This window comes from Carassius auratus, chromosome 40 (assembly GCF_003368295.1).
Source record: "Carassius auratus strain Wakin chromosome 40, ASM336829v1, whole genome shotgun sequence".
Lineage (NCBI taxonomy): Eukaryota > Metazoa > Chordata > Actinopteri > Cypriniformes > Cyprinidae > Carassius > Carassius auratus.
In genome coordinates, this window is record NC_039282.1 from 2,966,920 (window position 1) to 2,985,000 (window position 18,081).

Here is an 18,081-nt window from a genome sequence, read left to right on the forward strand (position 1 = left end):
TAGTTCGATCAAGATAAACAACATCAGATATTTAGAAACGTTGTTTAATTTGTAACTATATATGTTATAGTGGTTCTCAACCTTTTTTTCCACTGGGCCGCAGTATGGTCCAAGTCCAAGTGCAAGCAGATTGCACAGGTTCGAGTAGCAATGGGCTTCTTCACACTGCCTCCACATGTGCAATTAAGCTTTTGAAGCCTACTGACCACACGCACCTGTCCACGCGGTCATAAAAAAATGGGATGTACGCGTTCGTCCTCTCAGAGCCTCTGCACACACTCTCCCATGACGATGATTACGTCACGCCTACCTAGCGGTCCATAACGGTCTCCCCACGGACGCGGAAAGTTTAACATATGGCTTAAGATGCAGTCTGTAAGACGCACACGGGAGCATGACTTGACGCAACATTGCAGAAAAAATGCATTCACAAATGTAGCCTATGTTGGTCCAAATATGGAAAGCACATTCGAATTTAATAATATAATGTTCTCTCCAGAGATGTTTTGCCACATTTCTTCAATTAAGTATGATTGTTATGTAATATATGGTGTTCCCATTTGCCTGAACTTCACGTAAAATGCGGGGCAAACCGAAAATTCAGCACTCACCTTCACTACTGATACTGCGACTATTATTTTTTTCTACGTGTTTATTCGCTGGCATTTTTCACATTTCTTTTTTTTTTTTTCCTTAAAAACAAATTTGTCCATTATGATGCTCAATTTTACCGAACTAATGGCTGTTGATTGAATTCTGCCAAATTGGGCGCTTGTATGTGTTCGCTAAATGAGTAATGTTATGTGAGGTCTGATCATGTCTGAAAATAATGCTGCTGCTAGCTCCATGGTCATTTAATAGGCCTAGCATATTGTTTCTTTTACGCGGCTGAAAATAACCGTGCTTTCTGTTACTGAGCCTGTGTCTGTCACTTGTCCTCTTAAAAGTGGAAGCTTGTGCGTAGCGTTGTTGCATCATATTGAAACTTTGTTGATGTTCTTTGTTCATGACTCTTTATATGGCGATAAAAGACAGCTTTGTTGCGTTTTTTTTAAAGTGGGGATTGGGGGTGCACCAACCCAGTTGGGACATAGAAGGGAGTGCACAGGAAAAAAGTTTGGGAACTGCTGCACTATAACATAACGGTTATGGAAATTAGAATGACAGTACATTGAATTAAATTGCAATGAAGTTACAAACTAAGTTACAAACGATCCACATCATTAAAGAGAATAAGCTCCGAAGTATTTAAAATAAATAAAAATGAGGATCGATCTGAAACTTGCGACAATAAATAACCTGCACACGATCCACAACATAATTAAGTTACAAAGAGAATAGGCTCAAACATAAAATAAAATGAAAGAGGATGCATCTGGAAGTTTTCGAGTGCAGCGCAAAAGTCGCTCAGCCTGCAGCGAGAGAGGGATTTCCTCAAGATTTTTATTTGCTCATTTTCTTTCTCTATTCTCTTCATCTCTGTTGCCTCCAAATCCTCACTCTCTCTTGGCCCCTCTCCTCCTGACTAACAAATTTATCATAAGATGTCCGACTTGACAGTTTCTCTGATTTCAGCCAGTTAAGCATATTTTTAATATGGAATGAATGAAACGAGTTGGCACGCATATTAACCTGCAGTACATAAAAGAAGAACAGTGTTGAAGACAGCATCTCTATTCTACGTTTCCATCGAAAACTAATACATTATAGTTTTTTTTGTTAAATAACAAAGGAAATGTTTACTGTTCATGTTTTTTGATTGTATGGAAAAATCCCATAAAAAAAAAAAAAACAGACCGCCATTACATTTTTCCTCTCGCGCACCACACTTTGGGAATCCCTGAACTAAACGATCATGAAGTCGCTGAAGAATATACTGCTTTAGATATTCCTAAATTATAAGAAGAGAAAGATGCATTTCAATGTACAGACAATATATTTACAAATTAAACAACGTTTCTAAATATCTGATGTTGTTTATCTTGATCGAACTACATTGCTTCAACGTAGTGGTTAACAATGACTAGGCTACATGTTTTAAAATGTATTACTGTAAGAAAGAAAACACTGACCTAACAGACATCAATTTATAAAACAAGATTATTTAGAATTATAATTTCACAACTCTCAAAATGTTACTTTTGTCTTTACAGGTCTTTCTTTTTACTACCCTGATTGCAGTTTAATTTATTACTATAACTGTCCTGTTACAACTGTATTTTTATTGAATGTGTAAACAATAAAATGTGTAAACTCAGACTTTTATGAAATAAACTAAACTCTTACCCGTGCTTCCAGTTCTTCATTCGCCATGCTGGATTACTGATGCAACTTAATTTCCGTTCTAATTAATCCATATTGCGCAAAAGGTGCGCAGAATCGTGCTCCTTGAATGCACTCAGTGGCTTATGATGTGATTGGTTGAATGGTAAAGAGTACGACAGACCCACGTGGGAAGAGAGCTCTGCCAGGAAAGTCTCAAAAACACACACACACACAAATCTGAGTGGATTCGTTGTAAATGACGATTCGTACATTCAGACACTCGTACATTTTAAACATTCAAAGTTTTTTGTGCACAGTTGTATATCTACAAATTGTTTTTTGCATTTGTGAAATGTATTTTATAAATATAGTATTTTATTTTGAGCATGTGAATTGCTTTTTGTGAATATATTTTTTTTTTCACGCACGTGAATTAGGTTTCATGCATGTGAAATTGTCTACGCATGTGTGAATCGTGTTTTTTGCATGAATTATATTTGAGACTACACTGCTTCCATAGTTGAAGGGTCATTCTCAGGATGCTGTGCTATTTGTGCAGGTGCTTTTTAAACACAATCTGTTATAGAAAACCGTGTTATGTGGTTAATAGTCATTGTTGGAGTGATTAATAACAGCATGAGCTACCAAATGTATTTTCAGCACAGCTTTATTTTTACACTCAGTATTCTTTGAGATAAGAACAATAATTATTCAGCATGATCACAGTGTTAAACCGGGGAGCTTTACCAGGCCAATGTAAGTGTAACCATAAGGAAACACTGATAAAGACTGTAAGAGACATTTACTTTTATTTTATCCATGCTGTTAAAAGACTTTAAGACTATTTTTAAATGTCATAATTTTTAAATGGTAAATATTGAAGCATAACAGGGTTGAACAAAAAGTGCATATGCAAAGACCAATTCTGTATTTGCTCAAAAATGGATTTAATAAAGACACAAGGATAATTTCCTTTCAGTAAATGTACAATTTAGGTGACATTTGTTGAATTAATTTAAATGTAATAAACTAAATGCCAGTGGTCACGAATGGGGTTAAATCTATCAAATGATTATCATCTGCAGTGTTATTCTATCAGTCAGTCACTGGGGCTCAGAGGATGCTGTTTCCTGAGAATGACCCAGATGGGGGTCTCTGTTGGAGACACTAGGGGTTGTGATCATTGTTGGGCTGTAGCTTGTGTTTGTGCATTCATCTGCCTGTTAATGTATGAGTATAATCATGGCTTGTTCTGTTACTCAGGTGGAGCACAAAGAGTGCCTAGTGCTGGTGAGTATAAATAGAGAGTATGCATGCAGTTTTCCCAGTATCAGTAAGTATGTGTTCAATAGCTCATGCATCTGTGTTCTCTCTTTGAATTTAGGTGTCTCTAAGCCTAAACCTGGAGTGGGTAAGTCCTCAATATACAACATTAGACAATGGAGGTGTGACTTACCTAGAATTATGTGTCCGGGGGTGCAGATACACCATTCATCTTGAGCAGTGAGAAAGGTTGAATTAGCCCAGTCATTCCCTGTTTAACTTTAAATTTACCCCCTTTACTTGTAACCATGCTATGAAAAAAAATAAAAATTAAAAAAATAAATTTACAGTCCATAGATGTATAGTTGTATTACAGTCTCTACAGGGAAAATGATTTTCTTTATGTGTGCATTACTTAGTTGTACCACTAGGGTGCAGGGCAAAATCATTTGTGATAAAATTCTCTGTCCTCCTAATATTTATGATTTCAGGGAAATATTAAAACACACACACACACACACACACAGTGATGAAGTTTAAGTTGCTTTTCATGAGAGATCAGATACATCTGATATTATGTTTCATCCCCCGAAGCACTTTCAAATCAAAGCAAATCAAAAGCTGATATATACACTCAGCAAACATAGTTTTGCTGTAGCAACAGATGAATATAGTTGTGTGTCAAAATATAAATATATACAATCTCCCCCTAGGTACTCAGGAAGTATAACTTCTGACATATGAAAAGGGCAGTGAATATACAAATGCTCCCAAAGCTAACAACAAACACACATTTTGAATAAATATGCTGAAATATTACCATTGCTCTTGATAGTTTTGCCATAAGTACCTATGTTTGACTTCAGTGTAAAGTACACTTCTGTGTTTACAGGTCCTGGTGGGGTTTACCCCTATGGTTATGGTAAATTTTATTATTCTATTGTTAAAGACAAAAACATAAAAGACTGACCAAAGTCAAAATCATGCTAAATATTTCTTCCTCCTTTTGTTTTAGGCCCATTTTCTGGAAGCACTGGGATTGGAACTGGTGTGTTACCTGGAGCCAAACCTCTAAAAGCCCCAGGTAAGATCAGATATAAACTCATACAACATATATTTGCTAAAGATTACTCAGGCATCAGTAACAAAGTTTACATGAACAAGGATATTCAGATATTGGAATGAATTTGTCAAAATCTTGATCAAATCTTGACTGCTATAAGCAAATTAAAACAATATGCCCAGATGTCAAATATGTGAAATTCAGTTGCATTAAACCTAGTGAAATTCTAAGTTCATTTAAACATCTTCAGAATTTCTGTAATCCATTGTAAAAGAATGTGTATGTAAACATGCATGTTTTAGTTTAATCAGAAAATGCTGATTAACATATGTAAAGGAATTTCTGGTATACATGTAAATGTAAGACTTTATTGAATAATGTCTCAACCTAGACATTATTAGTAAAGTCATGTTCATGCAGGCATAGAATAATTCTCAAAACTGGGTCTGACTTTATGCTGACTCAGTGCCTATGGGATCAGAATCCCGCCAAATATATTGCAGTCACAGATCAAAAAATAAAAAGCATAAATCTAAATTTTTTAAACACATGCAAAATAATAATGCACAAAACCGAAAAACAAATGCAGTTTCTTTTTTTAATAACAAACAACGCTGTCATGGGTCGAAAAATAATAAGTGTGAATCAAAAATGTAAACACATTTAAAATTATATTGCACAAAACTGAAACATTAATTAAAAAATTTTCAAATCGAAAACAAAAACAGGTTTCCTGCTCATATGTTACTTTGTGTGTGCTTGTGGTCTTTTCCCCCTTTGCACTTGTTTCCACGTTCTGCGCTTGCGTTTCTAAAAGTAGCAGTTAGAGTTTGATGTAAATCAGGGCAGGCTTCAGCGTCACCATTGGCCCACAAGTTCTAGATTGACAGCTGCTCCTCTAGCCAATCAGTCCAAGGGGGAATTGACGTCACTCCAATGATGTCACTCCAATGATTTACATGAAACTCTAACTGAAACTTTTAGAACTACAATCGCAGAACGTGGAAACAAGAGCAAAGGAGAAAAGTAACATATGAGCAGGAAACCTGTTTTTGTTTGCGATTTGGAAATTTTTAAATTCATGTTTCAGTTTTGTGCAACATAATTTTAAATGTGTTTGCATTTTTGATTCACGCTTATTATTTTTCGATCAATGACCACGCAGTTTATTATTATTTTTTAAATTGCTAATTTGTTTTTCTTCTTTTTTTGCGTTATTATTTTACATGTGTTTTAAAATGTTAGATTTATCCTTATTATTTTTCGATCTGTGACTGCAATACATTTGGCGGGATTCTGATCCCATAAGTGCCCTACTGTGTTTGGTCCAGGTATTGCAGGAGCAGGCAGTGTCCCAGGTGTAGGGGGAGTTGGGGGGGCAGGGGCTTTTCCTGGACTCGTACCTGGTGCAGGTGAGATGTAGCCTGACTACGTCAGACTTCCTACTTCCGCTCAATTTCATTTCGCTTCTGTACTCAGTCTGATACAGCGTCAGAGCTTTCTGTTTGCCACCGGTCTGGAAACAGCCGGGCCAATCAACGAACAGAAGGCGGGCTGAGAGGCGTGACGTGTATGCGTAGATTAACTTCGCATAATCTGCGAAATTCGTTTACAGCCATGTTCACTCCGGTATTTCGCTCGCATCATCATGTGTTTACAACAGGTTTACAGTGGAAGTTCAATCATAGATTTGAGTTCGATGCATGTCTGTGCTTCGATGCGGCTGTACAGGCGCATAACATACGTCATAACTAAACGTATCTGATTGGCTTACGGGTAACCAATGATTTTAAACTTCAGACAAGCGCCCCCTAGCGAGAGAGAAAACACTTCTCTATTATGCCATTCCAGACTCTGTCTACGAAGCAAAGTGAAGTAGCAGAGTCTGGTATTACCAGGCTAGGTGAGATGCCATTCAAATCCAGATCACTTGTTTTTTGAACATTTAGCAGTGTTTCTGTGGTTTAAAAAGTAGTGCATGGAACTAACAATACTAAGGTCCTGGGTTCCCAGGGAATACATGAACTGAAGAAATGCATGTTTTTAAAGCAATACAGTATATATATCACTATCACTTTGAACAAAGGTTGTAACATATATATACAGTGTTGGGGAAAGTTACCTTTAAAAGTAATGCATTACAATATTGCGTTACTCTCTAAAAAAAGTAATTACGATTTTAATATAATAAGTTCTATTTATAGCAAATGTAAAAGCAGAACAAAAAGTGTCATGAATAAACCTCAGGCTGAAGGAAAAGTAAATCCACATCTGTACAATAGAACCCATGAGAAGAAGGTTCAATACTCTTCAACAATTAAAAAAAAAAAAGTTAGTTTATCTAAAGGCCTTTGTGCTTATTGGTATGGTTGAATAAAATGGGATTAGATACATTTGTGTTATTTAACATATTTAATTATTGCAGGTTTGCGTCATATTCATAATTCAAACTTCATTTGGATGAATACTAAATCAGCTTTTTTGTGAGCACGGTGCAGGTGCACTTAGGGCGTGTTCAAATCCACTTTTGATATTTTAATGACGGAAAAAACGGTTGCCACGCCCGGGCGCATGGTCTAAACGAGTTGTCCCTATTCTCTTAATGAGTAATGGGTGTTTTTTGGGCATAATGTGCAATAAACCAATCAGATTCTCATCTTCCATTCCCTTTAAGAGGTAGTTGCACTCGTGCCATGACGAATTTGCTATTTACACGGTGGAATTTGGCAAGCACAAAGACAGAACGCGTCTCTGAGATGAAGCGGAGCTGCTCGTGTGCGCGCAAATAGATTCTGATACATGCAATGACTATCCATTATGACATGTAGGTATTTTTATATAGCTTATTAAAGCAGTTTAACATGCTCTTTAAATAACAAAGAAAATACACTGCGCCAGACTTTAGACCAGGTTTGAGTTGGTCTATGGTAGAGTCTATTTTCAGCTCCTTAAAATAACAAAGTGCCTGAACACACCTCTTTTTTTGACCAGCACGCACATAGGTGCACAAATGGGCACAAATGCATTTGCTAATTAAACGAAGTGGCACTGGGCAGGAAAATGCGAATGGTGCCGGACTGAAAGCAAACACACTTGCGCTGAACCTTGTGTCGCATTGCTCCGGGTGTATTATAGGACCCTTAGTCTAGAACTACATCATATTCATACAGCGCACACAATGCCTCTGTACTCCTGATTTCTCTGAATATGGAATATGGGGACAGGAGACTTGTCAGTCAATAAATGGAAAAACAAAGTAACTGGCGTTACTTTTTTGAAAAAGTAATTCAGATATTCTCTAGTAAATTAAAAAGTAATTTGTTACTTTACTAGTTACTTGAAAAAGTAATCTGAATACTTATCTTGCATTACTTATAATGAGTTACCTCCAACACTGTATACATACAGTATTCGGAACAATTTTGTAGTTTTTTTCAATCGCATGATTGTCTATGATTAATCGCACTGTTATGCACAAAACTAATAATGCATTCAAAAGTAGTGTGTTGTGCACTTTATTTTCATTTAAAAGTATTGCTATGTGAACAAAACTACAATATGGTTTGCAAACACTTTAAACAAATAAGGTGCTTTTTTTACAGCAGTATTCCTTTTTCATAGCAGCAGTTAAGATATTTCTTGTAAATCTTAACTTGTAACATTATGGTAATTAAATGAAATATAAAACAAGATATTTATCAATGCCAGGACATTAACGTTTTTATAGAAAATATTTAATAGTATGTTCTAGAAAAACAAGTCATGCTCCAGAGTCCAGAGCCTCGATTATAACATAGCATAACAGGCATCTTCCTATTAAAAGACCTGCAGGATCGCAGGAAACATCGCAGCAGAGTGCACCGCGGGACAACACTTGATGTGCGGGTAGAGACTCATGTGTGCGGGATGCGGGAGAATAATTAGTGTGTGCTCACACTAGGCAATCTTAACCGTGCCGGAGCGCATTTGACCCCAAAAGCCTGGTTCTTTGACTAGTGTGATCGTTATGTTTAGCAGTCCCTGACTCGGTTGGAAGAGGTGGGCAAGAGCATGGTTCAGTTATATATAGATCAGTGAGTGAGCGTTAACCATGCTGGAACGCAGATCTTCTGATATGTGGTGCATGATTGGGTGAATAATTATGAGCGGCAAAAGCGATAGATGTGTACAGCAATATACTGTGAGAGGGCCGTGTGTTACTGCATCATACGAATCAAAATAATAAACCACAAAGTTAATAAAACAATGCACTCCACTCTGCTGGGCAAGTGCTTCTCTGCTGTCTTTACGTGCTATCGCTTTCCCATTTATGAAGTTTGGATTACAAGCTCGTTGCATTCTTTTCCGTTAGAGGTTTGTGAATACCGATGCTTAGCCTAAATAATTTGATTGGGAGCATCCCCTTCTATGACCCATTATTTGTCTGTTTATTCAAAGCCAGATAATTACAAAAACTGTGTTAATGCGCAATAAAATAATTATTGGGATTAATAAATTAATGCGTTAATGCAATTATAAAGCATTAACTTGACCAGCCCTAATATATATATATATATATATATATATATATATATATATATATATATATATGTATGTGTGTGTGTATATATATATATATATATATATATATATATATATATATATACATATATATATATATATATATATATATATATATATATAATAATAATAATAAATGTTGGGGTAGTTGGATGGTAGTGTTTGTGTTTGTGGGGGGGGGGGGTTGTCTGCTGTTATGTCCTCACCAATGTCAAAATCAAAAAAACCTATGGCCCTTCTTTGAATAAAAATGCATGCCAAGTGCATTAACAGTCCAAGGTTTTTACACTTTTCTTGAAGGTATGGAGGCACTCAGCTGTCCAACCGTAGACTTCTGTATGGAGGATTTGCAGTTAGTTAGTGAAGGGAGGAGGGTGCTCCAGAAACTAATCGAAGCATCAGTGCCTTGGGTGTGATGTTTTGCACAGAGGTGTAAGACTGAACAGCATTCTGGTTCATTTGCATACAAAAGTCTGGATAATGTCCATTGTGCTCAGTTAGGAAGATTGTGATATTTCTGATATTTTAGTGTGTAAATCTCCATCACTGGGCAGTCAATCACTATCCCCAAATCCCTGACTTGCCTGTATGGCATTTTCATTGATGTTGCGTTAAATTGTTGTACTGACCTGGAAAGAGCTCTATCTTTGCTAGACCATGTTTTTTCCACCCAGGATGATGGTAAGCTGAGATCCAAACACCCATATTAGAATGGTAAGACTGGTGAGAAAAGTTGAGCTGCATGTCATCAATGTTGCAGTGCTAAGACAAAACTTTCTATGAGGATAATAATAGGTCTCTGAGATGTTGTGTATATCACGAAGAGAAGGGGGCCAAGCATCGAGCCCTGAAGTACCCCAGTCCTAATGTATAATCGATGTAATTTAAGACTGCCCTTCAAGATGCTTCAAAGGATAGTGTGGAGTGCAGATCATATGATGCAAAGTGTCGAGTATAGACGGGATTATCCTGTGTATTATCAACATGATGTTGTATAAGCTTCATCATTACAATTTCTTACCAAAATTAGCAAATTTGATATCAAAGTTCACCTAACAGATGACACTGTACGAAAATATGTCTTTCAACAGCTCAGTGACTGCTATGGCATCAAACTAATGGTACTGTATGTGTTTCTAATATAAACTCCAGACTGAAAGTGATGATAATCTAGGACATTACATCAGTTGTGACATCCTCTGCAGGGACAGTCTTGATTCTGTAACATGACAAGCACCGTTTCTCTCAAAATACTGAACATATTGTTGAATTAGCTTTTGTTATGTTACTGGACTGTTGTTAAAGATCATGCGACCATCTTGTTGCAGGTGGAGGGTTTCCAGCAGGTGTGGGAGCTGGTGCTAAACCACCTAAACCAGGTACCAAAATAAAGCATACAAAATTGCAACACAAGTCACAACTCCACACAGCATTTGAGAAGCATCACTAAATTAATTTTCAAAGTTTTTACCCAAGAACAAATGTACTCCCCATGACCATAGATTGACACAGAAGCTTAGTTTAACTGCACATCTTCTCTTCTGGGGAATTGTAAAGGATCTAACAATTCAAAATATTAAGTGTGGAATCTTTGTTTCTTTCTGAATTGTGTGAGTTATGATTGTCCTGAGTGTTTCCCATCTAACTCTATCAACAGGCTACGGCTCTTTGGGTACAGGATTCGCACAGCCAGGTGAGGCCCAACATTAACTGGACAAAAAGTGATTGCTTCACACAGACCTTAATAAAAGTTAGCAAACCCAGCCATAACCATCTGCTAGAATACCTGCCGTATTCACAATACTTCACAAACAGGTGTTTTTCCTGAGAAATATACTGAGAAACTCTTACATTTGTCTCCACTGGCAGCTCAGAAGAGATCTACATGATTTCAATATGGGCTTAAACTGACCAAGATACTAAAGTCTTTACAATTTCTATGAGATTGGAAGTTACAATGTCTACTAATATTTTCTATCGATAAGTACTGTGTTTTAGATCAGTTGAGTCACAGAACTAAGTCATTTTGGCTTTTCTTCCTACAGGTGGTGTAGCTCCAGGAGGATATGGAGGATATCCACAAACATATCCAGGTATCATTTTATTGAAATAATCTTAATTCCTATTGTATCTCCATATGACATTCAGCGCCTCTGTATCAGACTAGTAGACAAATATTTCAAGAGCCATTGCTTGTGTCATAAAGGTCTCAGTAGTCTTTAGCTCCAAGTAATGAGCTGTTTATAACAGAGGATCAGAAGATGTGGAATAGATTATGAACAGGAACAGAAATGCTGCATATTTGGAACATATAGTTTTATTCACACACATACTATCACAGCTATTCACATAAGGCTGATAATCACAGCAAATTCACTGCTGTTCTGATACAGGAATGGGTCTGTGGCTACATCGCAGGCATTGATTAACATTTGTATAACCACAGTTTTACTACAAATACCATGGTTAGACTATGGTTAGTAAACTACAATAACCATGGGTTTTTGGCTTAATTTGTAGTAAAACCATGGTTATTTTTCATAAGAGAGAAGAGGGTGGGGACTGTTCCTCAGTTACTCCAGCAACAACAAAGCCATAATATCTATCGAGGAGCACGGGGAAGATATATCAAAAGAGTTATTTTAATGCTCAAGGGAGAATAAGGGCACATCCAACACAAATCTCGAAACATCAGAACTTAACATCAATACATCACATTTATAGCGGACAAGGAGGAACTAAATGGGTTTTTAAACACAAGGAAAGTAATCAGGGGAATGGAAACAAGTGGATGTCAAAACAAGGAATGGAACATGACCAAAATAGGGAAACACAAAAGGAACAAAAAGCCCATGATCGTGACAATGTGTACATTCTCAAAAAAGACAATTTGTTCTTTTACTTTGCAGATCTTTTTCATGCATTCACAGCAACGTTACACAGTTAGGAAGTTTTGAAATTGTAGGCAAAATAAGCATCTTTAAACAATATGTCCTGACAGATAATAAGCTGAAAAAATCATTGATCATTGCAGAAGGACATGTTGACTGCTGAAACTGCTCGCTATTAAAAGCGTTGACAAATATCATACAAAGTGTATTTGCTTTCTGACCGTAATGCCAGTCCCACCGTTTGCTAATACTCACGCCCAAGTTGCTGTCATACTACATGCTGTTATGTCTTAGCTATTATATAATCACAACGTAGAGGCGCACGGTGGCTTTATTATTATTTCCGTCCAGATGCTCTTGGTCACAGCTGGTCGTAAATCTCCTGCTGGAACAAACAGTAATCCTGACGCTGTCTGTTAGTTTACTCACAGTTCCTGTAGGCATCTATTTCACAGTTATTCATTGTTCTTCTTACATAATTAGACACAACATGGCCCATGTGGTTAGAACAGCTCATAGTAATAAATCAATGATTTCTTTTGTTTATAGGAGGATATGGAGCAGGACTGTCACAACAACAAGGTAAAAACTCTTACAAGCCTTAAAGGTCCTATGACATGAAAATTTCACTTTCTGAGGTTTTTGAACATTAATATGAGTTCTCCTAGCCTGTATATGTTTCTAGAAATTTTAATCGGTGTAAATCGAGATTTTTCCATCTTTCTCTGCCTTTGAGAAAATGGAAGCTCAAACAGGCTGATCTTGAATCTCCTCGTTGTGACGTTGTAAGGAGAATTGTTACCTCCCCTTTCTCTGCTTTGCCCGCCCAAATATTTACATATAATACAGTCACAATGTGAGCACAGGCGTTTCAAACAGACTTTAATGATATGGATTCGACAGCACCGGCACAAACAGTGAGTAACAGTGTTCATTAATGCCTGATCTGTGATCAGTGATTTCTGATGGGTAGCTAATCATTCAAGTTCACACAGACTTTCTTTCTAAATCGTTTAATATTGTTTATGCATCAGTGAATCAAGCCAGTGACTAAACATGATAAACAGACTCTTGTCTACTCAATGGTCATCACTGCAGCCTTTCATGTGATGGGAGAAGATCGAAAAAATAATTATATAATCAACACTTCCACGATTCGTTAATCTCGACAGCTGTAATAGTAATATATATATATATATATATATTTGAGAGGGGTTTCACATGTAATATGCATTTCGAATGCAAAGATGTCAGCCAATCACAACAGTTGTGGTTTACTCGGAGTCTCCCAGCAGACACGCCCCTTCAAACAGAGCAATCAAGCTAGAGGGCTAATGTCAGGATATAAAAATGCTTTTTATTTCTACATTTTAAATGTAAAAATCATACAAATAATATAAGTACACCTAAGGAAATATTAAAAAGCATTTAAAGAAAAGTAAATAATCCATGTCGTGGGGCCTTTAAAAGATCACTGGAAGATTGAGCAGAACGAGGCTGAGCTCTAGTGGTTGAACTGACATGGTCTCCTTACCTCTAAACTTCATGCATTTAATGAAGGAATGAATTAAAACTAAAGAAGAATCTCCAAGCTGCTAATTGAAAGTAAAACAAGTATCATAAAATACATCCACACAACTCAGGCACTATTTTCCAAACCCTTTGAACTCAGCTTAGGGCATTAATTTCAAATATGGAGCTTCAACAGGAGAAAAGCCTGTAAATCAGTTCTGAAACTTTTCAGTTAATGCAAACTTTCTTGACAGTACGTGTGAAGAAAGAGTACGATTACCAGTGTTAGCACATCCAGCGTTATACTTACATTGATGCATTTGGCAGACTTTTTCTTAACCAGTTCAACATTGCAATCAAGGTGCAGATTTCAGCAGTACTTGTTTAATGTGTATTTCATGTGTGCTTCTTTCCTCAGCCAAAGCAGCCAAATACGGAGGTGGACTGACGGGATTCCTGGGAGCAGGTTATCAAGGTACGAGAGTCTGAGGTGAACCGATGAGACAGAATTAATCCTGCCATCACATAATCACTGCTCGCATTTCTGATGTCCTCAACTAAATGTCCTGATCCTAAATCCCACCAAACACCGGCCTACTTCTGAAGTTTGCATCTACATGATTCGCTGAACATATGTGTTTATAAAGCGGATCCGCACTGCTGGACGTCTTAAAGTAGTCGAGATGTCCCAGAGGATCACTCTGGTTCAGATCTCCATCCAGATATGGGTCAGGCACATTTCTGATGGATGAAATTAGTTCAAATGTTTTTCTTGTTAAATATCAAGAAATTATATCGATACAAGGGATAATTCACTCAAGAATGAGAACTGTCATGATCCTCATGCCGTTTCAAAGCCACCCGTCTCTGACCCAGCTGGAGATGTGTGTTCTGCAGTGTTTCATGTGTGATCAGGTGTTGTCTGTGCTGTTGTTCTGCAGGAGCCGGCTGCCAAGGAAAATACTGCGGGAGGAGGAGAAAGTAAAGGATCTCTAGAGATGTGAAGTGACCTCAAGAAACGTGGTGCTACTGCATGCTCCAGAATGTACTTTTGATACTCAAACAATCCCAACATGCACAAGTGTTATGTTTTGTACTGATGGTAAATATCTGTAACGAATCCAAGATCCCTGAAACATCTAGTGTTTTGTGAAAATAATTCCAATCCTAATGGCACATTCCATCTTGTAACTGTTTCCTATTATACCCGGGTTGATTAGCTGGCACTGCTGCTGTGTAACTGTCAACGTTTTAACCATGACCTCTAATTTGTGGACGTTCCCGAGACCATCCGAAGCTCTTTTGCTCAGTTGCAGTCATGTTCTCACACTCTAGACTCTTAAAGTAATGCCATTTCTTGCCTGCACATCATCATCCAGCGTCCTGTCGACACATCAGCGTGTAGGTTTAGAGTAAGTGAGCGTCACACTGCAGATTAAATACTTCTGACTATGCTTCTCACGCTCCAGCAGCTTTACCATTACAGTCCTTTACGGGTGACACTCTCACACACACAAGTTATATTTTGCATGAAGAAACTTCAGCCTGTTTTATGTATGCAGTTAAACACATATTCCACCAAAATTTGTAATTGTTCTCTGTGACAATATTTAGTCTTATTACTGTAAAACAGCGTGCTAAAAAAGTGTTTTGTTTAAAAGTATGTATAAATACTTTTATAATGGACTTATTTTCATTTCTAACATTATTTTCATTTTCTTCATGAAAATATAATTTCTTGTAATTTTGTGATGAAATGTGGCCCGTGACACGTTCTTGACACATTTTGTGAGCTTCACCCCCTCTGGAGGACTTGAAGACAGTTAGAAAGGGTGCATTTGTAAACAGGTCATGATAATATGCATATTACTAGCATAGAAATACATATTACGCTAAGAGAGCTTTGTGAACGGCAGAAGGTCTGACAGGGACCGTGTTCGGCTCGATTGCAGCATTCATTCTAACACACTGTGTGAAGTATGAAGAGCTCTGCTCTGATAATGCTGAGAACAAGCAGATGTGAATGATGCCTTACGTCTAATATCAATCAGCTGTTTTGGATCCGTCAAACTGAAAGTAACTCTGTAAAATAGTATTATCATAGTTCTGACTAGTACATTATGTATGTTTAAAGCTGGAAGATTAAAAGATGTGCTTATGTTTTTCCCCGTTTGACCAAGAATGTGTTTATTTAATCTCTAATATATATCATACACTTACAGTGGATTGGATCATTTAACAACAGGTTACTTTGCCTTATGTTGTTTTAACCATCTGAACTTGACATGTTGACCAATTATATGGAGTTTGTCCACATCATATGACAGAAACTCCTTTGCTTTAGACAGCTTCTGCATTGTAGTCATTGTGGAACTGTGTGTGCTATTTTAAGATGTGTCTGTGTGTGTAGGTGATGTATGTAAGTCCCCTCAACGTGTGTGTGTGTCCAGAGAGCTTCACCAGCCAATGTATTATCAAACATATAATGAGTCAGTTTTTCTATACTTGGTCGATACTGTTTCTCGATCCATCTGGGGAGACACTTTATCATGTCTCGGTGTACCAGGTGCTGTATTTGACCTGTGAGCCCTACCAGGTCTTCTGTATTGTGCCGTGGGATTTCCATCTTATTTAAATAAAGGGGCGGGGCTGTTGCACTTTTCCACAACCTATATCCTGATCAGTTCCCGGAAGTCCCGGCTTTTACCTGCTCTAGTGAAAATTTTTTAATAAAATATACCAAAAAATAAAATAAACCTCCAACCCGCATTTATTGGTGTGCATGATTGTGTAAAATGATAAACACACACTGTGATTATGAATGTTGGGTCATGTCTAAAACGCCCTTAGCTGTTCTGAGATCAGATGAAGCACAGCTATATGTGGCTTATTCCCTTAATAAAACACTTAACCCACATAAATTTCATAAAATAAAAACAGCAACTGCTTATTAAAGTAATGAGGTCCCAGGCATGGGTTTGCAGAGTATTTTGTCCAAAGAGGCTCAGGCATTCGAAATCAAGGGCGGGAGCTTTTATAAAACAATTTACAGAATGATACACAGTAAAAGCCAGATTGCTAAATTAACACTGCTCGGAGCATTTATGGTCCCACTCTAAAAGAGTGTTAAAAGTAACACTGAAGCAGAGTTGAAGTTATGTGATAATGAGATAATTATGTGATTAATTGAGTGCTGATTGATCATAAGTGATGAACACTGGATGTTAACAAGCAGAATCACCAAACGAGAAAATCACAATTTGTGTGTCACCATTATAGTGTTCAGTGTTTGCTTTAGCTGGGATCTTGGCTTGTGACTCTTTACTTTTAAAATGTGTTTGGCAAGCCAAGAGCAAAAGTCATCAGGTTATGTTTTAATGTAATCATTGTTTGACCTGGTGCAATGAACTCATTTATAGTTTTGTAAAACTAATAATGGTAAAACTTCCATTATTGATTGTAACAGCTTTGGTTCCTCAATGAAAGAGTCTGTATTTTCTATACAGTTTGTAGTCATCTCTTACAAGTGATTCTGATTTTTTTATCGTTATTAAAGAATCTTGATTTTAGGCACACACAGATAATAAGAATCAGCGTATGAATCTCAACAAAGTTGACAAACAGCATATTCAGATAAACAGATCTACTCTGAACATCACAAATCTTTTAAAAAGGCTTTTACTGTGTAGATCCAGCAGTCTGAGTGTATGAGTCATAAATACAATATTCTATATTCACAACAAACAAGCAAACTAACTAACTAAAAACATCTAAACAATCATCTGTGACATCTTTAAACAGGTGCTTTCTATTTCAATGAAACTAGACTCTGTTGTTTGTTCTTTAAAATATGACATTTTCCAAGATAAAAGCAATTTAAAAGTCCAGATGGATACATCATGCGCGCACACATCACCGCGCTCCCGTTATGATTTCCAGGGATAGTGTTCGGTTGCCCGTTTTCCCGGTGTCTGTCCAGCAGGAATGCTACTATGGCGAAGGCTGCGCGTGCTCAGAGGTTCCTCGGGAAGCGCCCAGGCGCGCGACCTGTGAGGAAAGCTTCGGGCTCCCGCACCTCTCCTGCGCATTCCCGCCCACCAACCGACTCCGAGGCTCCGCTAATCAGACAGCAGAGTAACGGTGCGTGTGTAATATTCATGAGGCGAGCCCTCTCCATAGTAGGCGTGTTCAGCGGCCGCATTTCTCCAGTGTGTCTGACCGCGGAAGGGCTTCTGTTGCGGCGCTCCCGGTCTGAGGCTTGAATGAGGTTGATGCTGCTCTGCTGCACCTGGAAGGACGAACGCATGGGAGAGGAGGAAGGTTAGTCTGTCTTCTGGATCGCGATAGTAGAGTATGTGAATGAAGCGCATCTTCATCAGACGTCGTGAGGATGCTGCGCCTCGCTGATGCGGTCTGTCTGCTCTGCGCACAACAAACAGCACCTGCTTCTGAGGACACTTTATATCCGCCGTGAGGCTGCTTGATGTGTTACTGTAGCTCCCGCACTGTCCTGCTGCAGTAGTGCGC

The 18,081-nt window shown here is 37.7% G+C and overlaps 2 protein-coding genes across 36 annotated transcripts in view; both read left to right on the plus strand.

The window, feature by feature from the left end:
• Window positions 1-16,323, plus strand: part of LOC113058246 (elastin-like) — a 121,956-nt gene extending 105,633 nt beyond the window's left edge. For 34 of the 35 annotated variants that reach the window (XM_026225996.1, XM_026225999.1, XM_026225994.1 and 31 more), the window contains 11 exons: window positions 3,529-3,555; window positions 3,650-3,676; window positions 4,421-4,450; window positions 4,544-4,612; window positions 5,923-6,003; window positions 10,480-10,530; window positions 10,809-10,844; window positions 11,197-11,244; window positions 12,592-12,624; window positions 13,973-14,029; window positions 14,496-16,323. In XM_026225996.1, the coding sequence (XP_026081781.1) occupies window positions 3,529-3,555; window positions 3,650-3,676; window positions 4,421-4,450; window positions 4,544-4,612; window positions 5,923-6,003; window positions 10,480-10,530; window positions 10,809-10,844; window positions 11,197-11,244; window positions 12,592-12,624; window positions 13,973-14,029; window positions 14,496-14,539 (503 nt within the window). In that variant the 3' untranslated portion in view covers window positions 14,540-16,323. The remainder of the gene's footprint in view (window positions 1-3,528; window positions 3,556-3,649; window positions 3,677-4,420; window positions 4,451-4,543; window positions 4,613-5,922; window positions 6,004-10,479; window positions 10,531-10,808; window positions 10,845-11,196; window positions 11,245-12,591; window positions 12,625-13,972; window positions 14,030-14,495) is intronic. The other variant, XM_026225973.1, reaches the window with a different exon arrangement.
• Window positions 16,324-17,364: 1,041 nt separating this feature from the next.
• Window positions 17,365-18,081, plus strand: part of LOC113058249 (LIM domain kinase 1-like) — a 41,236-nt gene continuing 40,519 nt past the window's right edge. Inside the window, exon 1 of the mRNA XM_026226001.1 lies at window positions 17,365-17,874. Coding sequence (XP_026081786.1) covers window positions 17,817-17,874 — 58 coding nt within the window. The 5' untranslated portion in view covers window positions 17,365-17,816. The remainder of the gene's footprint in view (window positions 17,875-18,081) is intronic.